The sequence below is a fragment of the Podarcis raffonei genome, chromosome 2 (genome assembly GCF_027172205.1).
Source record: "Podarcis raffonei isolate rPodRaf1 chromosome 2, rPodRaf1.pri, whole genome shotgun sequence".
NCBI classification, from domain to species: Eukaryota; Metazoa; Chordata; class Lepidosauria; order Squamata; family Lacertidae; genus Podarcis; species Podarcis raffonei.
The window spans coordinates 79,045,102-79,060,461 of record NC_070603.1 but is presented as its reverse complement, the minus strand read 5'-3'; the positions used below and the strand labels follow the sequence as shown (position 1 = coordinate 79,060,461).

Genomic DNA, 15,360 nt, shown 5'->3' with positions numbered 1-15,360 from the left:
AGAAGCAATTTTTGGGGGGGGGGGCACACAGCCACAAATTGCTGCAGTTCTTGCCACTCTCCAAGAGGTAAACTGCTGTTAACATTTTTTTCTCCCTCCCCCAAAAATGTCACTTCTGTAGATGCTGACCAAGCACTGCTTAATAGTCCCTTCCTGGAAAGGTGCTCAATTATGTGGTTGCCAATTTCGTTTGCAGACCTGTTTTATCGTATTACCTTGATGGATGATCTGTGCAAGGAGGAGGTGCCCCTGCTCATTCTGGACCTTGCAGTGGCCTCTGATGGCATGTAATGAACCACCCTGAGATCTATGGATATAGAGCAGTATACAGATTTAATAAATAATAAAAATGAAAATCAACCGTGATATCCTTCAAGACAAGCTCTCTAGCTTGAAGGCGGTGTTTCAGTAGTTGTGCTTGTCTTGGACAGCTGCTCTCAGAAGACAGGGCAAGGGCTTTTACTGCTTGGCCCATCATGCCATTTATCCTATGTGGTCCTGCAGGGCCCCCCTGTATCCTTTCAGTATCTTCATGATGCCTCTTGAGTGAGCTGTGAACTCTTCTGCACAGTATTGACCTAGTTATACCCTTTCGAATATCATTTGGAAATGGCTGATAGTTAAAAATGTGGGTTCCGACTGTTTTGGTAATAGAAACATGTCTTGCAGGTGCATTGGTTTATTTCCAGGCACTATTCAAAGTATTAGTGCTCATCTTCCAAAGTCCTGGTGGACGCATTGGGCACCTAAAGGGATCACCTTTATATGGAAAAAGGTGGGCTACATTACTGAGTTTTCCAGCAGAGACTGGGTATGGATTTCAATAGAATATAGTCTAAGAGACTTACAGTGGCTTGAGTAGTATAGAAATCCCATAAGTGATATTTCTGTACCAAAGAGATATTGCCTGCTCCATCTGCATGTAACTGCTGGCTTATTCTGACTGGACTTCCATTATTAGGAATAAAAGGAGTACAGTCAAAACAACGGTAGCATAGATGGGTGTGTTACTTTGTTAAAATATCTATATTGCTTATGAAATGGAGCCTTGTACTATTGCTCATAACCAAATTTTAAAGAACATTAATGCATTAAAAAACAAGATCCATTTAGTGTTTAAAATTTGATCAACTGTACTGCTTTAAGACTTGACTAGTCCTAAATAATTTTCCTAACTTTTTTCTTGTAAAAACCCCCAACAACCTTTAACAACATTAAGCTATACTGGGGTATGCTGGTTTGAGTCTACATGATGATGCTTGATGTTCACATCTGCCTGCCCCTAGCTTTACTTATGATTTGTTTCCTGAAAAATCACCTCTCAAAATCTGGAAGTTTTCTTTGGGGAACACACTGGTGTTCTGATTTCAGAAAAACAGAAGTAGTTCTACTTATGACTATACACTGACATTTTTATTTAAAGCAATCATTTTATTAAGCTTCAATTGTTCTGCTCTACAGTGTCAGGCTCATACTAGAATTTCACCAGGACTTCAGTCTCCATGGCACAGTAATTCTAAAGTGGTAAACAGTACAAAGTTATTTAAGGAACAGAAAGACCGATACAGAAGAGTACATGGTAGAGATCTTGTGGTGGTTTAGGGAGGAGCAGCAGGTTCAGCATCTGCTCCGGAAAGATGCATAAAAAGCTCTCCCATCTCTGTTACATCATTGTCAGCAGCTGGCAGTGTTCTGTTTTCTCGATCTTCAATAAAATCCCAGAGGCGAACAGAATTAAGGAACTAGAAGAAAAAACAACAAAATACAGTGCTCACTAATGACTCATACCTAAGAAGATATCTGCTTAAATACTGCATACACCTGAACTGAAAAGCAGGGTACTGCTACAGCTAAAACAGCTTCCTCCACAGTGCAGCACAAGTATGACAAGGCCTACTTCCCTTGGTACCAAAAATATGCCAGCTGCAGAGAGGCACATGGGTCACTGATGTGTGAAAAGTTTCCTTTTCTTGGAGGCTAAGTCCCCTATTTGCCCATCTAACCCACTAGTCTCAGGCAAAGATTTTGCACAGCACTTGAAACTGGCACCTTTTTCTATGCAAGCATGTGCTTGACCAGTGAGCTATCAGTCCTTGCCCTAGGAAGGGCCTTTCTGTAAATGCAAGCTTGTGATCCTGGCCTTTGTATTTCCAAGACCTTAACAGCTCTTGGGTCCAGCTGATGGGAGTGTGTGTTGTAGCTACTACTCCTCTAAATTCCCATTGGACCCTAAGGCCTCTTACATCAGCACTGCAACTTGTAATCTTGGGGATATTTGCTGCTCCAGCATGTGTCATAGTAATAGCACGGCTGGCATAGGTTTAATACGGTAAAGTGCCAGTTCCAAACTACTGAAGCCAACCTGAGTCATGCAGTTCAGTTCATCCATGACCAACAGTCAACAAATCACCTCAGAAATACAAGGCCATAAATGCCTACTGAATATTGTGATCAATAGTCAGAACAGAGTATATAGCATTTAGCTGTGCGGATTTCAGCTAGTGTTAAAATTCTGATCTCCTAGTTAAAATAGCAATTACAATTAAATTTCATGCACACTGTGGCCTGAGCCTATGTTCTGTCTTGTAGACTGAAAAAATAAGGTTCAAAAAGGCTCTTGCAGTGCTGCACGGCAAGAGGGGTGAGGCCATCCTGGAGCATGAATTCTGTACCATGCTCAAACCAGGTAACTACTGCATGTAAACACAAAATGCAAACTTTCCCTCTTCAGAGGCTCCAATCGTATAGCAAAAGTAGACACAAAAAATGAGCTCTGAAGTCCAGGACTTCAAAGCATGCCGCTGTGCCTGCGCTGCCAGCAAGGGCTACAGCACTAGCTGTGTAGGTATCTGTACTGATCTGACAAAACAGCATTAAGCTTACAGTAAAGGTTATAAGCAACAAGTGCACTATTATTAGAAATACAATAGTCTTTACTGAAAAGAAGCCTACTTAGATGACCCAAACATATAAATGTGCAATTTTCAGGGCTATTTAAAACCACACTTGCTAGCTAGGCAAAAATGAACAAGTACACTCAAGCGTTTGTGTTTTAAATGCCAAGTAAACTAGATTCTGAAATTGAAAGAACTCCATTGTCAAAGTGAGATTCAGTACTTGGGATCTTAGGAAAAGAGCAGCCTGTTCCCCAAAGGGGCCAGCTATGCTACAGCTGATACTCTGAAGCCTTTTATGAATGTATAAAAGTGTCAAAGTCTTCAGTGGAAGAATGTCGGATCACTGAAGCCCAGCGCTGCTGTTTAGTTGAGAGAAGACACATGGCTGGAAATCTTACCCGGACAGTCCCCTCAGAGCTAAGCTGCTTTCGTGGTTTCTCTGGTTCAGCCCGTCTCCCATCTGGATAGGCATGCAGGTACAGACACTTCCCCCCAAATGGGCAGGTCCCTTTACCCTGGTCAAAATACTTGCAGGCCTTCCTCCTGAACATAGGAGAGAGAAAACACAAAACACAAGGGCATTCATTTATACCCTAAATCTCAAGGTGGCTGATGTTGCTAAAAACAAGAAAAAATAAAAGTAAACACAGGAGTGAAAACCCAAAGTAAAAGCACCTAAGACACTTCAATGCAAGAGGTGGGGAGATTGTCAGTGGCATTATTGCAGGCATCAAGTATTGCTTGCTTTACTGTAAGGTAAGAGGAAAGCAATTAAACACAAAGAGCTTGACTAATTTCCTCCAGGACCCATCACTGACTCTCCCTCCGATTAGATTTGCATTGGTGACTCTGCTCAACAAAGCTTTAGGTGAATAGAATGCTTCTCCATCAATCTCTACTGGAGCAGAGCAGTGATGTACAGTCCCTGGCTATGACAGTCCCTGTGCAGATCAGATCGTCAACCCTTTTGCAGCCACTCTTTCTCCCATGTATCTTCAGAGAAATGAAGCTGGGTATGATATGGCAGTGGATGTGTGCATTTATTTCTGGTCCTGTTCTGACTGTAGTATACCAATGTGAGACTTCACTGGGAAGTGTATGGAGTGTTGTGGTAAAAGAGGCTTAGGACAACGTTAAGGAATTGTGATCTCTTTTGACCCAACGGCACACTTTAGTTTCTTACTAGAACAAAACGGAAGCAGGCAAAAATGTCAGATACGTAGCTTCAGCCATAACTTATTATATTATAGGAGACTTCTTTTCTTATTATAAAATCTTTAAGTAAAAATTGTAAGTAAAATTTGACAATCTGAAGCCATACTGCCAATATCAGTATGTACATTTGAGCGTAACACAGTAACTTTAACCAGCTATTAAGTTCAACTGTTAAAATCCGAAGCAAGAAGGGGATAGATTCTTTCTGAGAGAAAAACCCACTCACAGAATCGGTTTTATTTAGGACAAAAAATTCTGTTCAGACATCATTTTACATTCTGAGTCACTTAGATGGGTCAACCATCCAAGCCTGTGATACCACAAAAGCATATTAACTGTACTTCCCATTAATCTGCATTAAGGAAGCACATTGTCCTAACTGAGAAAGGCAGCTTGCAACTTGCTTCAAATTATATTTAACAGGGCAGATCTTACTGCAATTTGAAAGTTCTATTTGGGTGCTTTAGTTGAGATTTGTGCAATGCAGGGGGCTGGACTAGATGACCCTTGGGTTCCCTTCCAACTCTACAATTCCATGATTCTGATTCTATAAAAGATGGTCAAAGGCAGAAAAGATTTCAGCTTGAGACCATGTCAAAAATGCTAGTAACTTTGCTATTATGTATTTTTACCATTCCTCTTAATTCCTCTATCAAGACAAATCCAAAATGATTTTTTTTGGGTGGATTTGTTCCATAAAAGAGCTGCAAAGTCAGGAGGTTTACTGCCAGGTGCTTTCCCTTCCTGCATATAGGTCCATTTTTGGAGCTGTCACGCTTAGATTTTCCACAGAAGTATATAATTTATAGCCTTTAGACACAAAACACCGAATCACAGGCTCAAGCTGCTTGTTCTGATCACCAGCTGCAGATTTCAGCTCTAGATGTATTAATAGCACAGCCCCTGATGTGACTGATAAGCATAAACACTGCATAAATAAAGAGTAACACAATGTAAACAACAAAAGCTTTGCCTTTTGAGGCACACACATCTCAGAGACCAACAGTGAAGGTCACAGAATGACACAGCTGGCATTTGGTTAATTACAACAAGCATTTAACCAAATGCTAGATAGATTAGTAAGATATGTACACAATTCACTGTTGGCTCCCATAAAATGAACTATTCGCCACATGTGGGTTTTTGTTTTGTTTTGACAAATTTTAAGGGGAAAGTTTGATCAAAATAGTGTGAGAAGGTTGAAAACATACTTTCATTCTAGATTTGCTGTTTCAGTTAAACACTGCACTTAAAAATGTTGTCCTGGCAAAGTAATGATTAGAAAAAGACTTCTTAAGTTTCCTGATGTATTCCCCACCCCACCATGGGTAAAAAAATCAGGATCTTTAGCAATTTTAGAGAAAATGGATATTGAAATGATTTGTGGTCTGACCTTATTACCAAGTTACAGCCTAAATGCAAATAGTAAACAAGTCTTTTCAGATATTCTACTTCATTAACCTCAGAAATGAGGCCATAAATTTCTATATATGAGATTGAAGATTAATTCAACCCGAGGACTGCATTCTCCAAAAAGACACAGTAGCGAAGTCCCTGGCCAAGCTGAGGCCTGAAGTGCGGCTCGATGGAACTAATCATCAAGAGTCCCCACTTGAATTCAATATGACACACATTTTTAAAAAGAGAAAAGACGGCCTTTTCCGGGTGCCAATACTCACTTTCATTTCGAGGGATAAAAAAGTGTGAGCCTAGCCAAGTGGAAGAATGCTAGTAAAACAAAAAACTAAATAGGGGTAGGTGGATCACCAGTGATCACTTGTAACTCGCAAAACATGCATTATGGGACACACAGCTTCTTGCATTTTTATCTTGTGAACCGCGCCAAGATCTTTTGATGAAGGCTGATATATAAACAGAACTAAATAAATAAATAAAAAAATTATTTGGCAAAGGCCATGGGTCAATTTGGGCATAAAAGTTGCTCGATAACCCCAAAGAATTGGGAACGTAGTGGGCTCACACGGCCTCTATTTCCATACCCCCATCTACATCTGCTCTGTTGGCAAACCAACTTTGCCTAGAAGACAGAATTGCAAATTATGGTTTGCAGAAACCAGTTTGCCTTCATCCAGAACTGAAGGACAGATGAAGAACAGAAGGCCATAATGGGAGGATGGAGTGTGTGAGCCTGGGTCGTCTTCATGCAAAGCAGGACTTGGCCTTTCATCTGAATCAAACTACTAGCGTGCTAAAGGGTGGGGGAAAAATCACTATTTGGATCAGTATAAACATGTTACCAAACTCTTAACCAACACATCCTGGAGTTATTTTAATGGGGGGGGGAGGTATTTCATCCCACTGATTGCCACTTTTATGTTTAATAGTCTGATAGACATATTCACAAAAACCTTTTTAACTACAGAATATTCTGTATACTGCATACTGCTCTAGACTGAGACAATAACACAATATATTAATTATTATGTAATTGAACTCCTTCTCATCAAACAACTCTGGTCTCACATTATAATCATCATAATACTTACCCCACTCCCTGCTTAAATGCTTCAATCAGCTCGTTCTTTTTAGTCTGATCTTCCACCCAATACACACTGGGAATTACAAACTCTGATATCACACGACATTCTGGACAGGACCTTGGATGAAATTTAAAAAGTATATGTGTAGTTTGCTGAGAAGCAGTTTCATCCAATTCAAGAGCAACACCAAGCACTTCTGAAGTACAACTCAGTAGCCTGCAGCCTGGAAGCCATATCTGGGGCCCAAAGTGATTTCTGGCAGCTCCCAAAGCTCCCCCACCCTTTAAAAAACTAACTTAAAAACAAAGTTTTTTCTGAGGGTGGGGGAGCTTAAAAAAAGAAAAGCGAGCAGGGCAGGAGGGGGCAGTGTTGAGCTCCAATCTCACACTGGCGTGAAAAGATGTTTCAACCTCTCCCCTTATCAGTGTGATGATGGGCTCCATCATAAGAGCTGATATGAGCAGAGATTTCAGCTTCTCTGCTCAGATCAGTGTGGTAATTGGGATGCAAATTTCTGTTTCTCAAAGCTGATGCACGTCACAGCAATTCAAAGCACAGTATTAAAAGGAGATGGCCTCATAGAAGAAGAAGAAGAAGAAGAAGAAGAAGAAAAAGAAGAGTTTGGATTTGATATCCCGCCTTTCACTCCCTTTAAGGAGTCTCAAAGCGGCTAACATTCTCCTTTCCCTTCCTCCCCCACAACAAACACTCTGTGTGGTGAGTGGGGCTGAGAGACTTCAAAGAAGTGTGACTGGCCCAAGGTCACCCAGCAGCTGCATGTGGAGGAGCGGAGACACGAACCCGGTTCCCCAGATTACGTGACTACGTGACTCTTAACCACTACACCACACATACTCTACTCTTTTGCCTTCACCCCCACTTCCAGAGCTGATCCAGGCAAGATTCTTTCCCACCATTTAATTTTTATCTGCATTCAATGACATGCTCAGTGGCTACAGTATGCTGAATGTTGGGATGGCCATAACAAAAAAATTCAGTCTTATCCAAGGAACCAAATTTTTAAAATGCTAGGTTTCAGCATTTTCTGTACAAACACAAACAAATCTTCATTTTCTGAGGCTCATACTGAAGCCAACAAGATATTCTGTTCTCATCAATAACCCCCCTTACATATTCCATAATATCTTTTGGTTGTTGTTACAAATGGGGGTTTCCCCATCAATCGAAAAAATTCCTGTAACACTGCAATAACAAAAAACCGTAAGCAAAAATTTCCTTAGTCAATCCTCAGCTACACTACACCTCGTTTGAAGGTACAAAGGAAAGAAATAAGAAAAGTATTCCGCACTGTATTCTGAAAACGAAGGTTGTTAGGAACTTACTTTATGATTGGATTCTCAAACTGCTTGACACCCCTCCACTGCCGGATACAGGACAAGCAGTATGTGTGATTGCAGTTGGAAAGGATTCCAAATCTTCTTTCAGATGCTGATGGTTTGTCATATACCACTTCCATGCAGATACTGCACACCTTGTCCTGACTTGCCTGAAAGGCAAAGGCCTTCTCCATCTCGTGTTCAAACGTAGCCATGCACATCTATACATGTAAGAAAAGCCCAAAATATATTATATATTTTTGAAGGAAGCAGAGGGAAGGGATGCTACTATATGTTTCTGTCATGGAGCCACTACAATGTTCTGACAGTACAGTCCTAAACCTGTCAATTTAGAACTGGCAGAGCAATTCAAACCCCTCATATGCCTTGCTGGGGGTTGTGCTGGGGGGAGAGGTTCCTTCCATCCAGTCCTGCCTGGCTCTGTCAGCCTCAGATGGTGGAGGAGCTCCACCAATGAGAAGCACTTGAATATGCCCACTTACACAGCAGGTGCAAGTTACTGCCAACAGCATCCCAGATGGCTACAGCCAATGGGAGGGAGCAGGACTGGGCTGGCCCTGGATCTACTAGATTCTGTGCAGACCTTGCTGTTGTCATTGTGATGGCAAATGAGTCAGATCTGGGCCTGTTCACAGCAGCCTGGGAGCTGGCACAGCAGAGGGATATTTTCTCTGCTTCCCCCTCCTGCCTCAAGCACCAGTCTGTGCTGGCATTGCTGCTCCATCAAGTCCCACTGCCACCTGCCAGGAACGTAGGATTGCAGCCTAAGTGTCATTAAATCAAGCTTTTTCTAGGGGTTACACTAACCATCCAAAGCAGATTTGTGGAGGGAGAGTAGAGGAACAAAAGTTCCCTTGCTAGATTGATACAAGTTTTCCTTGGTAATAAAACAAACATTAATTAAGAACCCCCTCACCAAAAACACAGTAGCTGCTTTGTTGTTGTTGTTTTAAAAAGAAGAATATAAATACTAAACCAAACCAAACCCACCAGCGTAAAGACCTTGGACAGCCAAGGGACTGACATTAAGCTATAATTAAGCATGCAGCTGACCTTGGATTTAAAATGGCAACTGGATACAATTATGTGACAGTAGAATTTTACAGATGAGGCCCACACAACTTCAGACCCATTAAGCTTAATGAAGCCTACCAGCAACTATGTAAATGCCCTATTTTCACAGAGCAGGAGGTGGGGGGGGGGACTGTCAAGCACCTGGTGATCACATCACAGTGTACAGCTGGTGAGCTGAATTTGGCATGATGGGTCACAAGTTGAACAGTCCTGATATACGAGAAGTTAACAGGATTTAATTTAATACTGATGAGTAATCTGTCTGAAGAGGGTGAGGGGTGGGAGAGGAAGTAGCTTTGGTTTTAACATGGGACAAAAGAGAAAGTGGGGTATGTTGGGCCAGGCCCAATGATCTCTGCCTGGAAAGAAGTGACATAGGATTCCGCCCCATTTGAGCACTGGGCTAACATAATAATAATAATAATAATAATAATAATAATAATAATAAAGATTGTCCGTTGCCTTAGCACAGCATATTGCAGGAGAGCCATCAGGCAGGAAGGGTCAGGAAAAGAAGAATGGAACTACCGTAGTATTCAACTACTGCATCCCATCAGTGCAAGAATTAGTGCTTGTGCTACAGGGCATTTTCTCCCTCCATGCATGCACCACATTCGCCCCAAATCTGTTCCACGGGGTTGGGGGAACTCCTAGAAATGTTTAAGGGAATGTGGGGAGGGAGAGAGAGAAGAACATTCCACTGAAAAAGCAGAAATTATTGGGCTGATGGAATATCCACTTAGCATTATGTTGGATACAACCTGGTAAGTAAGGGCAGAGTGTGAAGGCTATGGTTTTGTACTATCAATCATTTTTAAGAAGAATGGAAGCAGTATAGGAAACATTCCCAGAAATGCAATGTATAGAATACAGTATGCAAGAACATTTATAGATACATTCTGCGTTAAATATTTGAGTTACTGAAACCAACTATAGTATTGAAACGAAATACAAGACAATCCATTTAAAAGCATCAATCAAATCTAAAAATAACAGTACAACATTAGCACACCTATAAGAAGCTCAATGGAATTTCATTACTTCTAATCAGTTACACTTAAGAATTTAGCAACAGGTTGAATTCTAAGGCTAGTTTCATGAGACTGGTGCATTCAACACCTACTTTGGTTTTAGATTCTGATAATGCTACAATAGACATATTTTAATATAGCTGTGAAAATTATATTTCATGGCTTCACACACTGATTATACTGTATTTTAAGTATTATTTTCCAATGCAATTTTACATACTACTTTCTCCAGTAATTGACTCAAGTTATTAGTATTTTTTAAGCCACTTGATTACTCATGGAAGGTGACAAAAACATACTTGTAGATACCTTAAAATGAAGCTTACCAATAAACTAGAGGAAAATATGCTAGCAAAAATGTAAGACTACACTGACACAATAGCATTATCATGGTTTCCTACTACAATAGTGAATCACATTATTAATCTACATGGAGTAAATTTAAAGAGGAAGCTTTCCAACTAACCACAGTCCCCCACAATGTCTGAACTTGGGGATCTGTGGCTTGTTCAAACTATGCCTAGCGAGACCAAGCCAGGATCTAGGGGAAAAAGTCAGCTGCAGCATAAACAAAACCACAGTCCACCAAGTTCAGATGACATAGGGAGCAGTGGTTAGCTTAAAACCAGAAGCCAAAGATTCCAGTCTACTTGATGAAGGCACGAAAGAGCAGAAGAGGGGACTTGAGACCTAGGCTCACTACAGCTCACTCTCATGGCAGGAAACCATAGATTCTAGCTAGATCTGTAGGAGGACACTAAAAACCAAAAATAACATAGATCTACAAGACGTTTCAAGAAATATAGTTTCAGGTTGAAATTAGTTTTCTTTTTAGTCATGTTTACCTTTTCATGCATCTTTCTCTGTTCTGGGTCAAAGGGATGAAGTACTTGCAAGCCACAGATTTCACACACTTGCCCATGGAGGTAGAGACATCTGTCACCAAACTGGCACATGCCAGCTGCTGCATAGGGACATAACTGTTCACCATCTGCATATGAACTTCCAGGTTCAGCATCATCATCTTCAAGCCCACTGCGGATAGCTTCCAAATATGAATGGGGCTTTGCTTCTAGAGCATCTGTTGGAACACTGCAACATGCTGAATCACTCTGAGCGCTGCATCTCGTCCTTTCCTCATTTGAGCCACATAAATCTTGGGAGAGGAGAAAATAGCATGTGATCATGTGAAACAGAAGAGCTACGGTTAGCTGCTCATGAAATATCCCATCATAAGGTAATAAAGCAGCTGGCAGGCATTTCTAAATTGCAATTTAATTCAACTTGCCTCCACTAAACACAGGGAACCTACTTTCATCTTCAGATCGTAGAAAGCTTTATCATCTCCAGTCATGCACATTAATTACTCACACCCAATTCTTTCTGGAACAAGCATCAGAAAAACATGCATCGAAAATTAAAGAATGGGTGAAAAATAATTGCAAATTTACAAAATGCCAGTCATGGCAGCAGGCACAGTGTGCATGAAGGGAGAGCTTGTAAGTTTCCAGGATCCTAGAGGTGAAGATTGAGTAGCTCTTGCCCTCCCTTCACAGCAACAGTCTCCCCAAGTGCAGTGCTGTATCTTTCTCCATACGAGTGAATGGCAGCCATGCACTGACATTGGAGAATGCAAAAGGGTGCACTCAGGAACATTATGGTGTGTGGGTGTGTGCACACGAAACCAACTTTTAAAATCTCAGCCATTAAGAATCAAGTCTGCTCCTATCTGCCAAGGTTGGGGCCTGTTTCTTGGTCACTGTAGGCCAGAGCTTTCCAAACTGTACATGGTGACATGTTAGTGTGTCAGCTGCAGTGTGTGAGTCTGTTTATGTAAGGACAAATGCTTGGAATCATTTAGGACCAAATAAAAAGCAGCAAATAAGCAAAACAACCAAGTGTCAACAGCATTAGAAAAATCGAAAAAAAACCCCCTCTTACCTCTGTCTCTGAGCACTAATGTTTTCTTTTCACGTTTTCCAGGCTCATGTACTTTACTTTTTGTTATAGGTGCATTTTGCTCCGGCTGAGTGTTAAGGCTGTAGAATGGTGGTGCAGAAGCGCAAAGTGTCCTAGTACTCACTATGGCACCTGATGCAGAAGGTCTAACATGATCATATCTTAAGAACAAATAAAAAGACCACAAATATTAACTGCGGAAGACATTTATTTCAATGCATTTGTGCTAGTACAATTACCCTACTGTGTAATTCTCAGGTTTGGGGGGATAGCCACCCTTGCAAAAAGGGACTTGTTTCAATAGGCAGGCTGTTTAAAAGCAAGTGGGTTCTTAAGAATGAGTGTCACTTACTGCTTGGACGAATTCAGCAAAATCTACACTAAACATACAATGAGTATGAGTTACTGCACTTTTAACGTATTCACAGTACCTTCCTATGCAAGAATAAGTCCCACTGATTTCAATTAAGTGAGGGACAGGGTTGCAGTCTTCCAGCAGAATTCTACTCAGAAGTAAGTCTTATTGAATTCAATGGGCCTTAGTGGGGTAAGGACTGCAGTCTAAATTGACTTTTTAATCTTTCTATAACATAACTAAAATCCCCTTAGGAGAGACTACATCCCTCATCTACTTAAGCCCAGAAAGTACTCTTAAGAGTACATAGGATCCTAATCTTAGAGCTCTGCCGATTTCAAAAGAAACTTACTTCTATTTAATATTTAGGATTGCAGCATAAACATCCCAGTTCTATGCACTGAGTTCAATGGTATATACACCCAAGAAAGTGTATATGGGATTGTAACTTTAGATCAACCAGCTGGGCTTCACACAATGCAAGCTTTAATCTTGCAAGCTTTTTTATAAAACAAGCAGCAGCACAGATTCTAAGAACTAACTGTCCAGCTGCAACCAGGATATTGGAACATTAAGCTCTTCCTCTGATTTTAATAAAAATCTAGATATTACAAACCAAATAGAAGCCAAGCCACAAGCTGTTCTTCAAGTCTAGAGGATCAACAGCTTAGGAAATATCATTGGCATGACACTCCACCCCCCTGCAAAAAACCTGTCTGTTTTATTTTTAAAACAAGCAGCCCATACCTGCAGCGAGTTCCATAGGCGCATTGGCCTTTCTGGTAGAATTTGCAGATAGTAGATGGTTTACTTGTAGACAAATCATGTGAAAACAGGCACCTACTTCCTTCACGGCATACCCCTTGCATAAAATACCTGCAGTGACAAAGAGAAAATACCAACAGATGACAGGCATTTAAACTATTTCTTGATGTTGTTCAGACATGACCAAAAATCAACCATCAAGCATTATGCATCAACTATAACATGCACCATAATGTGAAACCAGGAAAAGTGAGACAGAAATTAGGGCACAATTTCAAAAATGAAATGAACTTAGTAAAAGCATAAGTGATCAAGAGGTTGGAGCAACTCTTCTATAAGGAAAAATATTTAGGGCAGGCGTAGGCAACCTCGGCCCTCCAGATATTTTGGGACTACAATTCCCATGATCCCTAGCTAACAGGACCAGTGGTCAGGTATGATGGGAATTGTAGTCCCAAAAACATCTGGAGGACCGAGGTTGCCTATGCCTAATTTAGGGCTTTTTTTGTTAGGAAAAAAGGCAAGGAGGCAGAACCTCAGATGTGTAATGATTTTTACTGATTTGGGGAGCAGCTGCTCCCCTGCCTCCCCCTTGGCTACACCCATGCGGGCCACAGGAAGGAAAGAAGGTCAGGAAGGTGGCCATGGTTGGAAAACGTTTGGGAAACACAGGACAAGAGCATACAACACCAATCCTGGCATAACTATACTGGCTGCCAATTAGTTTCCAGGCCCAATTCAAAGTGCTGCTTTTGACCTATAAAGCCTTAAATGACTCAGGACTACAATACTTTAAGGACTGCCTCCCCCCATATGAACCAACCCAGACCCCGCTAAGACCCTTCTTTGTGTGCCTCCTTCACAAGAGGTATGGAAAATCGCAACAGGAGAACAGGCATCGTTTGTGGAGTGCTCACTCCATTATCATTATATAGCTTTAGGCACTAGGCAAAAACTTTCTTCTGTAACAAGGCCTTTGACCTTTAATTATCTGTGTTCTTTTAGAAGTCGGGTGGGATGTTTTTAAAGCATTTCTTTTTCCTCTTGGTTTTAATGTATCTTTGGATTGCCCTGAGCGATATAAAGCAACTGACTAAATAAATAGCAGAAAATGCACTTGACAGAATATGTTCTTTTAAAAGGTTTACTTTTTTAAAAAATCACCAACAATTCTCTCTATTTGGGTAATACTAGAAACTGGCACATCCCATGAAGCTGAATCATAGGAGATTCAGAACATAAAATATCTGGAAATGCTTCTTTTCAGAGCATAGCTAAACTATGAAATGTCCTGCCACATAACACGGTGAGGACCAGCAATCAGGGTCTTGAAGGTCAGCATCCCAGGCAGCATATGCCTCTGAATATCAATTGCCGGAATTCACAGGTGAGGAGAGCGCTGTTGTGCTCATATTATGGCTCCGTGTCTGCTTGCGCACTGTTGAGAACGAGATGCTGGACCAGAAAGGGCCACAGTTCTGATCCAACAGGGCTGCTCTTGGGTTCCTACTCTCGCACAACTAAGTTTCTGTTTCTCTTCCCTACTGGGGCGCACTTCAGCTGCTCAAAAGCAAGCTAAATAAGTAGACACACACAGGCGCGTGCGGAGGCGAGCTAGGTAGGGATGGTGGGCCAGGACCACAGAGGTTGCCTCGTCGTCTCCCCAAAGGGAGATCCTATACACCTAGTGGCTTCTAGGCCCACGAGGGTCCCCTTGCAGGGCTTTGGGACCAACGGGGCTGCAGGCGGGAGCGGGGTGCGTCCCCGTCACCAGGGAAATGGAACAAAGGTAGGAAGCAGAAGCAGCGGCGCCCGCCTCTCCTTCCCCTTCCGTTGGGTGGGGGAGGGGGCTCTCGGGAGTTTAACGGGCCACAGGGAGGAGGGAGGGAGCCCGGCCGCCTCTCGACCCCTCCCCGGCGAGGGGCGGGGCGTGCCCGCGCGCCGTAGGGCGATGGGTGGGGGAGGGGAGAGGTCGCAGTGCTCGGCGGCTCTGACCTGCAGGTCACGTCCTTAGTGCTGCTCATGTCTCCTCCGGCTCCGCTCCCGCTTCGGCGTCCCCTCCCGGCGCAGCTCTTCGCATTTTGGTTCCGCTGAGCCCTGAAGAGCTTAAGGCGGCGGGCGAAGGGAGGAGGAGGAGGAGCTGTTTGGGAGCCCTGCCAAAGCTACCCGGCCTCTTCTTGCAGGAACTGGTTTCCGGTCGGAAGG

General features: G+C 42.2%; 1 protein-coding gene across 1 annotated transcript; it reads right to left on the bottom strand.

Moving 5' to 3' along the window:
* Positions 1-1,391: 1,391 nt before the first annotated feature.
* Positions 1,392-15,316, bottom strand: MKRN2 (makorin ring finger protein 2). Its single transcript, XM_053377699.1, has 8 exons — positions 15,151-15,316; positions 13,138-13,266; positions 12,018-12,196; positions 10,922-11,232; positions 7,957-8,171; positions 6,620-6,730; positions 3,296-3,440; positions 1,392-1,742 (listed from the first exon to the last, which is right to left on the bottom strand). The coding sequence occupies exons 1-8, from the start codon at positions 15,177-15,179 to the stop codon at positions 1,599-1,601; spliced, it is 1,263 nt and encodes a 420-aa protein (XP_053233674.1). The 5' UTR covers positions 15,180-15,316; the 3' UTR covers positions 1,392-1,598.
* Between the last annotated feature and the right edge of the window lie 44 nt (positions 15,317-15,360).